The following is an 8,936-nucleotide window of genomic DNA, read 5'->3' as shown; positions in this document are numbered from 1 at the left end:
TTTGTTGAAAAGAAGGTTGAACTAAATTTTTATAAAAGTGCCAATTCTTTTTTTTTCCTTCTATCTTTTTCTCTTTCTCTCTTTTGCTTCTTTTTTTTCTTTGATCCTTTAATCAATAAAATCGAGAAAGAAAGAAAGAAAGAAAACAAACAAACAAACAAAGCAAAAGAAAAGAAGGATATTACTTTGTTGTTTTGAATTATTATTAAAAACTTTTTTTTATTCTGGATTGGGCAAATTAATTATAAATAAAAATGGAGCAAATTGAACAAGCTGTCATGTATGCTTTAGGTCCTCAAGTGGATCCAAACTTGAAGGCCCAGGTAAATTATGAGTTTTTTTTTTTTTTTTCTCTTTTGTTCTTCCTTTCCATTGATTATCAATTTTTTTTATTTTAGGCAAATGCTTATTGTGAATCTATAAAGAATTCTCCTGATGGTTGGCAAGTCTGTTTGGAATTATTCATGAAGGAACCTAAAGCGTAAGTAAAAAAAACAAAAAAAAAAAACAAAACAAAACAAAAATTGAAATGTTTATAAATTAATCAACCCATGTGCACGCGTTCTTTAGGCTTCCTGAAGCAAGATTCTTTGCACTTCAAGTACTAGAAAATACACTTCAAACTAGGCAAGTATACACATATATACATTTATAGTCAAGAATGTCAATTAATGTATACAAATATAGATTTGACACACTAGACTCTAATGCTGTAGATTATATTCGACGTAATATGATGGAGTATCTTGGAAGAGAGTTTGTTGACAACAATAGTGCAAGCAATGAAGAATCATGTACAAAAGGGACACTTTCTTTTTTATCATAATCACTAACATGCACTTTTTTTTCTATAGTCATTCGAAACAAGGTTGCTCAATCACTCACACTCTTATTCATCCATGTATACCCTACTATTTGGCCTACTTTCTTCAAAGACATGATGGCGCTCACAAAAGCACCTACGGGAGGCAGTCATGAGAAAGCAGCAGATTTCTTTGTTCGATTATGTATCAGTATTGATGAAGAAATTGCTCGTTTGGATATTCCTCGTACCCGCCAAGAAGTGATTCGAAACACAAATATTAAAGATACAATGCGTATGGGCGACGTTCAACTGCTTGCCTCTTATTGGTTTGAGTTATTGCAAGAATTTAGATCAACAAATGCAAACATCGCTCAACTGGTATTGAAAAACATTGGCTCTTACATTGCTTGGATGGATATTTCATTGGTTGTCAATGACCAGGTGATGAATGTATTGTATGAATTACTCGGGGATGCTAATTTGCGTATTCCTGCTTGTGAATGTCTTGCAGACGTTATAAGTAAGGGTATGTTACCAATGGATAAGCTGAATATGATTCAAATGCTCAACATTGTGGATGTACTCGCTAGATTGGATTTGGTAAGCTAAACATTTTTAATGAGCAAAGAGAGACTGACATCTTCCCAGTCTGAGCCAGAGTTTGTAGAATATGTAGCTCGACTTGTCAATGTCTTGGGCACAGAACTATGCAAGATATATACAGAGACTTCACTCCCAACAGAAGGAAAGGCTGCTGCTTGGGCTATGATTGAACAAATGACGCCTTATTTACTCAAATTTTTGGCTAATGAATACGATGATACATCATCTGCTGTATTCCCTTTTGTCAACGATATGCTTTATATCGTAAGTAAACTTATAAACATCTCTTTCATTTTTACTTATTTTATGTTAGCTCAAAAAACAAAAGAAGCAGATGCAAGCATTTTCTCAAGGTCAACACGAATTTTTGGGCTCTTTACTTAACGTTGTTATCATGAAGATGAGATATGATGAAGAAACTGACTGGGGAAATGATGAAGACGAACCTGAGGAAGAAGCTCTCTTTTTTGAAATGAGAAAGGTAAATGTTCAAAAAGAGTAAGAAAAGCAATATTTAAATGTCATCTTTTGCTCTATAATAGAACTTGCGCATCTTTACTGAACACATTGCTGCAATCAACGAAGAGCTCTATGTTGGTTTTATTCACTCATTTGCGATGGACATAATGAATAAATACAAAACAGGTACTGAGTTAGATTGGCGTGATGTTGAATTATGCCTTTATGTACTCTATTGCTACGGTGAGGCATTATCTAAAGCTTCTATGGTTTTTGTAAATGCCAATGACACATTGACACCATTGGGTGAACTTATATCCGAAATGGTTTCCTCAAGTAAGTTTTATTATTATTGCTATTTAAAATTATTTTCTTATGCTTTCGTGTAGATATTTCTGCCTATCCTCACCCTTCAGCACCCTTACAGTACTTTGAAAACATCGCTCGTTACTATCAATTCTTTGAACACCGACAAGATCACCTTCCTCAAGCATTATCTGCCTTTGTTGATCATCGTGGCCTTCATCACCCACTAAAGCAGATTCGCACTCGTTGCTGGTATCTCTTTCACCGTTTTGTAAAGAACCTGAAATCACGTATGGGACCTTATGTGGAACATGTTTTGTCATCTATTGGTGATTTATTAGCGATCCAGGCCGAGCCTGTGGTGGAGACAAACACAATGGATGGAATGCCGATCCCTGCAGCTTCTACATTTGACAGCCAACTATACCTGTTTGAAACAGTGGGGTTATTGATTTCTTTGGAAGGAAATAATCCAATGAAACAAACAGAGTATCTCAAGATTGTATTAGAGCCTTTAGTAGAAGGAATTCAAAAGTCATTATCACAGCCATCTGATGATGAATTATTCATGCTCCAATTACACCACTACATTATGGCCATTGGTAGTGTAGCCAAGGGATATCCTTCCTTGGATAAGCCTTCAGAAATACGCGAGCCCTGGACGCTTGTATTTGTTCAAGCAACCGAAATCATTCTGAGCGCTTTGCAAGCATACAGTCAGGCTCTCGTGATTCGTGATGCGGTGCGCTATGCATTCGCACGCTTGATTACCTGTTTAGGTTCTCAGGTCTTGCCTTATCTACCTAGTCTAATCAACGGTCTGTTGACAGAATGTCAAGTGACAGAACTAGTAGACTTTTTGCCTTTCATAGGCCTTGTGGCACACAAATACAAGCCAATGGTTGAACCGATCATGGATGAGCTTTTGGTACCTCTTGTGAAACGTGTCTTTGACTTCTTGAACACAGCACCTTCGGGTACGGACGAGGCTGTCCTTCTGCTCGATCTTCGAAAGGCCTATTTAAACTTTATTACGAACCTATTCAACGCCAACCTAGAAAGAGTGTTTATTAGTGAACGCAACTTGGAACATTTGAATACCATTCTACAGACGGTATTACATTTTGCAAAGGATAACTCGGATCCAACAACACAAAAAATGTCATTTGGTGTATTCCTCAAGATGGTCAATTCCTGGGCTAACAATCATCCTGGATTTGACATATTTGTATATAACGAATTGATACCGATCACTTTCTCAGTACCTATGAGTGCGGCATTTAATCTATCTGATGGACAGTCGATTTTGGTATTTGGAGAGATTACAAGTATCCAAAAGGCAATGTGTGTAAAGCAAGGGGCTAAATTTATTGAATACATGAAGACTGTTTTCTTTCCGTCCATTCAATGCCCACCCGAGACAGCAGAGACATACTGTCAAGCAGTCCAACAGTACGATGGAAAGCAATTTAAAAAGTACTTTCAGGTAAGCTTATTTCCTTCTAGTATACAGCATGCACTTATGTCTATATTCTAGTCATTTATTACAGAAGCTAAACGTTAAATTAATAATATAAAAAGTCAATTGTTAGAATGTAAACACACAATGTCTATTAAAAGATTTTAAAAAAGTATATAAAATATTACATACTTCTAGACCCAAATGATGCTTTTCATAATTACTTTTGGATTATAAATGAGGGACTGGAGTCAATAAAGTGTTCATTTTCTAGTTTAATAATTTATGACGTGAGATACTCTTCTTGATGACTTTACTAATAAATCATCTTGACAGTACTCTATCTTTTCTGCATAGTAATCTTCAAAAGTGCTTGCCTTCTGGCCTGTTCAATTTCCACTTCAAGAGATACAGCTTTATTAAAATAAAAGCAAAGCAAGTGTCATTGAACTTTTGATTAGAACATTTTTCCTTTACTGAAATGAGTCAACATTAAACTTGATCATGAATAAAACGAACATCAAGGGCATGCGCTGTTGTGTCTACAAGTAAAGTATCCATGACAACAGTAATTATAAGATCGACAAAATAAATACATTTGGTCAACTAAATGACAACATTTGTTACTACAGTGATAAGCTACTCTGTCATCACTTTACTCCCCCCTAAGACTTATTGAGTCTCTTTTTCTTTCTTTCTTGTTATTCTTCTACTATTTTATCTTCATATAAGGCTTATTTTTATCCATCTCATGCATTCATGCATTTATATTCTTTTTCATAGTTATAAAAACTTCTTTTCTCATCATCCAATAAATCACATATTTGAAAATACCCTTCATTCACTATATGCGAGTATCCATGATAATAAAGTCATTAAGTGAAGTATGTCACGTACCTTAACAAGCCATTCTGTTTCGAGCGCCATTTAAAATAGCTTATGCAGACTTAGAAGATCCATTGCTTTACTATAAAAGTGAACGTATAGTCATTAAATCTCTCACAATTATAATCGTCGCCAATTTTGGTCTACACTTCACAAGCAGAAGAGAAAAGGATAAGGTCATAACAACAGAAAAGAGAGGATAAACATTTTACCTTTTTTTCATGTGCACTAAAAATAAAAACAAAAAAAATTACAGATTCTTATGCTTTCCTAAGCCAGCAACTCAATCGCCTATGTTTCATACTTGATAAACAGGTTTTGATACATAAGGGTTAGGACGATTTGTTTTTGGTTCTTTTTAGCAAAAAATAGTAATTCATTATTACTTTTATGAAACAAACCAGAGTGGCTAACCAAATAGATCAATCATGATTGATTTTCTTTCTTTGATTGACAAATAACAACTGTAATGGAATCAATTGCATGTGTTCCACAGAATCGGCAGCCTAGTGCTCTTTGAGAAAAGCCTTATTTTTTGTTTACTATCAGCTGCATCTTTAAAGATGCCGTCCCCTCTCAACTTTTTTCCTTGTATATTTAATTCTCACCTTACTTTTTTTTTTTTTTTACTCATTCTTAAAGAAAACGACCAGAAAAATAGGAAAACGCGTATTGAAAATAAGAAAAGTGAAGCAATCATAATAAAAAAAAATTATGTGTGTGTGCGTGAGGTCAACTTTATGTAAACAAGCGGTCTTACAAAAGAAAAGGGCCTGTGAAAAAAATATGCAAAAAAAGGGAGGAGGCGTTCGGATGCTCGGATGTGTTCTAATATGGAAGAGATAAAGAATAAACTATTTATTTATTCATACTTTATTGGAGAAATGAGGAATAAGTCACTTACTTTCAGCCTAAACAACATGATTCACGTAAACAAAAAACTATAAAAGAGATCATTCTTTTTCTTTTTTTTTCTTTTCTTTTCTTTTCTTTTCTTTTCTTTCTTTCTTTCTTTCTCTTCATTCTTTATCTCTTTCAAAATCCTCTTATGCTTTTATTATTTCTTATGTTGAAATGGTATAACAACGTTTAGATGGTCTCAAAGTGTATATAACTAATGCCGTCGTTTAGAAAATTCACTTTTGCTGGCTCTATTTCATGGTTCCTGATGCATCTTACTCTATCATAATGACCTCTCACGGGCTGAAGCCTTAAAGAAATCTCTGCTGTTCGCTAGTACTCCAAAAGTGCTTGCTACTGCTTATCAATACACTCAAACGATCAAACGATCAAATACTCAAACAGATACTCAAATACCTACTCATGCTTATCAAATCTCTGGAAAGAGCAGTGAATGCCTGCTCATGCTTATCAATGTCTACAAATGATCATCAGTGCCTGAAAATGCTAGTGAATGCCTGTCCCATGCTTATCAACGTCGGAAAGCCCCTAAAGAATTTTGCTCACGTCTATCAATGTCTGCTACTAATGAATACTGCTTTGGAGCAACTACATATTCAAGTCCTGAAGCTACAAGAAACATAATCAATCAATCTACTTTGCCACTATCCGCCAAACTATATTAAACTCTGCTACAAGAAAAGAAGAAGAAAAAACAAAAAAAAAAAACTAACCAGACAGGTCATTACTTCTCTATGCTGGATCACCCTAAGATGCTTCTATTGTTATGGCTCTGCCTCTACAGCTGATGAATGGCCCGTAAACCCTCCCTTGCTGCTGAGCTCGATGGTTGCGATGCTCCAAAGGTTCAATATTCCGATGTCTCCACGGTCATCACCCCTTTCGAAATGCTTCGTCCTAGGTACTTAGAAGTGCACTCTTTGTACGTTGAAGCACCTCTTTCGTTGAACTTACCGTGGTATGGTTTTGAGATTGACTTTTTATTTTTGAGTTTTGAGCCTTGAGTGCTCCTTATTCATGAAGGGTTTACACCGTGTAGTCTTCTGGCATGCAGTCTATGGTTCTAGTCATCTTGGGCTTGAAAGCTAGCGATAATGTGGCTTTCTGGACTTATGGAAAGAAAAAAAAGAAGAAATCTCTATTTGCTCTCTAAACTTGGCTATCAAAACAAAAGTCTCCACTTGCTCTCTTAACTTGGCTATCAAAAGAAAAATCTCTACTAATTCAAAACTCTCTCCCTCTCTTTGGAAATCAAACTATTGCTTACTTTAATAAAAACTTCATTCTATTACTCCTACACTTTGACTTTTTGTTTTTTAATCTTAATAAAATATATTCACTTGACGCACTTTTCTTTATTTCTGATAATCCAAGGAAACAGCAGTTTAATGATTGCTTCATATGCACCATTATGAAGTAGCTTGTGGCAACAATCACTACATAATCTCACATAGGTAGCTCTCATTAGTGACATGCTATATATTAATATCAGTCTATGCTATACAAACTTACAGACGTTCTTCTAGGCTCAGATTCATATCCATGTATCGTCTTTGAGCATTATGTCATCGAGCTCTTTTCATTGACGCAACGCATTTCTTGTATATTAGATCTTCACTTAAATATGTTGATGATCTATTGGGAATACGAAAAAGGTATCCTTCTGTACCTTCACTACCAAAAGATGGGCTCTCCTTGCTCTATATTTTCTTATTTGGCACATCTCCTTGCGGAATTGAAAAGTGGTCCCAGAAAGCATAGGACATATTTATGACGAAACTGCAGGTGGTTCATCTCCCAGTTGTACTTTTGTGTCATGGTTCATTATAAACTCATGTATAGTATTAGTGCCTCAATATTTCAAGCTGATTCTTTTTTATCATATTACATTTCTTCTACTTTTATATAAATACCCTCATTTATTTAATCAATTGTCACAGTATTCTTATTGTCCTTAGACTATTCATCTATTCCCTTTTCTCCATTCACCTATACTTACCGCCAATCATTTCGCTCTTACCTCATAAGTTCTACTCTCTGTAGATCAATCTTCAAGTCTTTAGCACTACTCTCTCCAGCGTTCTAGTCCCTGGCCCGGTGCGTTCATCCTCCCCCCTCCTCTCCCTTCCTAGCTGAAAATACAGCACATCACAAAATTGTAACGCAAATAGAATCGCCGTCAGCTCTCGAACATTGACAGAATGTTCTTTCCTTCTTTTATCCAAAATTTGGGCGCTTTCATTACTCTGGATGCGATCCTCCCTATCCTGTATCCAAGGCTTCGGTATAAACTCTTAGGCCCAGTTTCTGCAAGATCCTTGGAGGTATCCAAATCAGGGTGCCTATCCTTCATTCTGCTTGTTGGGTTCACCAGGCTAATTCCTCTTTCGTAGCCTCAAACAATGTACACAGACTTTCTTCCAATCATATGTATGTCTTGACCAAAAAGCACACATATTGTCTAGGCAATATATTATCCATATACCTCGATTAATTTCTGTAATGCCAGAATACTCTCCCTTCTTCCCTTCATCTTGAAATGGTGGAAATTTCTCTATAGCTTCGTCCACTGTTTTGTTGAGTCACTTGGTGATAAGCGGAAAGATCTCAATCTCCCATGGCCTTGCATCTTCTTTTCCATTATCATGGAAGCATACTGTTTTATTACGCAAAGGTTAAAAATAAAATACGTGCGAAGGAGACGACATGCAAGTGAGAGTAATAAGTACCAAAGAAAGAATATAAAGAATTATACAGTTAGTTATGTAAGAAAATTATTACATACAACTTACCCCGAAGGCATCTAGATGTGTCCTAGCGATAACTAGGACGGAGAATCATCGTCTAAACGTATTCTAGTTCTTGGTTGCTCCTGATCGTTCACTCTTCTTCGACGTCTTGTATGAGCAACAGCAGCCCGGTGAAACCTATAAGGAACCATGCCATTACGTCGAAGCTCACGAAGGATGTGCATGTAGTTGAGGCAAGCAGCAACATCCCTGTTCCAAAAGCAATATCTATCTGGAGCTGCCATGGCGGGTCTACAGTATAGATTGGCGCATCTACAAGCAATGTTTAATCAGTATAAAGTCATACAAGTGGTTCATGTGTTATTACCTTAAAAGGCCATGGCAGACAACAGTAGGATATCGCTCACGTTGATACGGTCATGGATTTGGAACATGACGGAACGTGTGGAGGATCTCGTTGTGGCATGTTGGACAGCACCTACTGGTCTTGTACTCGTCTATAAGATAGACTTGTAACCCATGTTTCTTGAGGAGTCTTCGGAAACCAAGGCCACGGATGGGCTCATGATACCTAGCATGGGGAGCGGACCAGTTTCCCATCACAAACACGGCGTCTTCTCCAAACTTAGCGCGTAAGTCTTGAATAAGCTTTTGATCGGCACGTTGTCTGTTGAAGTACGCTGAAAGACGGATCTTGCGAAAGAGGGGGTATCCATTATCATGGTTTGTGATGGTATGTCCATAGAAT

The 8,936-nt window shown here is 36.4% G+C and overlaps 3 protein-coding genes across 3 annotated transcripts; 2 read left to right on the top strand and 1 right to left on the bottom strand.

Annotated features, from left to right (window-relative positions):
* The first annotated feature begins 81 nt into the window (after positions 1 to 81).
* On the top strand, positions 82 to 3,835 carry RHIMIDRAFT_70442 (Xpo1-domain-containing protein). Its single transcript, XM_023615582.1, has 10 exons — positions 82 to 323; positions 399 to 481; positions 571 to 627; positions 688 to 794; positions 855 to 1,405; positions 1,454 to 1,672; positions 1,722 to 1,889; positions 1,951 to 2,203; positions 2,257 to 3,659; positions 3,711 to 3,835. Exons 1-10 carry the CDS (start codon positions 255 to 257, stop codon positions 3,735 to 3,737), a joined length of 2,937 nt encoding a protein of 978 aa, XP_023462525.1. The 5' UTR covers positions 82 to 254; the 3' UTR covers positions 3,738 to 3,835.
* A 2,223-nt stretch (positions 3,836 to 6,058) lies between these two features.
* RHIMIDRAFT_267780 (uncharacterized protein) lies at positions 6,059 to 6,923 on the top strand. The gene is made up of 3 exons (XM_023612025.1): positions 6,059 to 6,112; positions 6,157 to 6,584; positions 6,624 to 6,923. Exon 2 carries the CDS (start codon positions 6,230 to 6,232, stop codon positions 6,440 to 6,442), a length of 213 nt encoding a protein of 70 aa, XP_023462524.1. The 5' UTR covers positions 6,059 to 6,112; positions 6,157 to 6,229; the 3' UTR covers positions 6,443 to 6,584; positions 6,624 to 6,923.
* A 1,339-nt stretch (positions 6,924 to 8,262) lies between these two features.
* RHIMIDRAFT_241324 (uncharacterized protein) lies at positions 8,263 to 8,931 on the bottom strand (the record flags this gene model as incomplete). Its single annotated transcript, XM_023609559.1, has 3 exons — positions 8,263 to 8,500; positions 8,667 to 8,812; positions 8,851 to 8,931. The coding sequence occupies 3 exons, from the start codon at positions 8,929 to 8,931 to the stop codon at positions 8,263 to 8,265; spliced, it is 465 nt and encodes a 154-aa protein (XP_023462523.1).
* Positions 8,932 to 8,936: the final 5 nt, after the last annotated feature.

This window comes from Rhizopus microsporus (genome assembly GCF_002708625.1).
Source record: "Rhizopus microsporus ATCC 52813 unplaced genomic scaffold scaffold_21, whole genome shotgun sequence".
NCBI lineage: Eukaryota > Fungi > Mucoromycota > Mucoromycetes > Mucorales > Rhizopodaceae > Rhizopus > Rhizopus microsporus.
Note: the sequence above shows the minus strand (reverse complement) of the source record. Positions and strands in the feature narration are given on the sequence as shown.

Coding starts and splice junctions, on each gene's coding strand:
- RHIMIDRAFT_267780 (XM_023612025.1), top strand. CDS start 6,230: ATGGCCCGTAAACCCTCCCTTGCTGCTGAGCTCGATGGTTGCGATGCT.
- RHIMIDRAFT_70442 (XM_023615582.1), top strand. CDS start 255: ATGGAGCAAATTGAACAAGCTGTCATGTATGCTTTAGGTCCTCAAGTG. Junction 324..398: donor ATCCAAACTTGAAGGCCCAG/GTAAATTATGAG, acceptor TTTTTATTTTAG/GCAAATGCTTATTGTGAATC. Junction 2,204..2,256: donor ATCCGAAATGGTTTCCTCAA/GTAAGTTTTATT, acceptor GCTTTCGTGTAG/ATATTTCTGCCTATCCTCAC.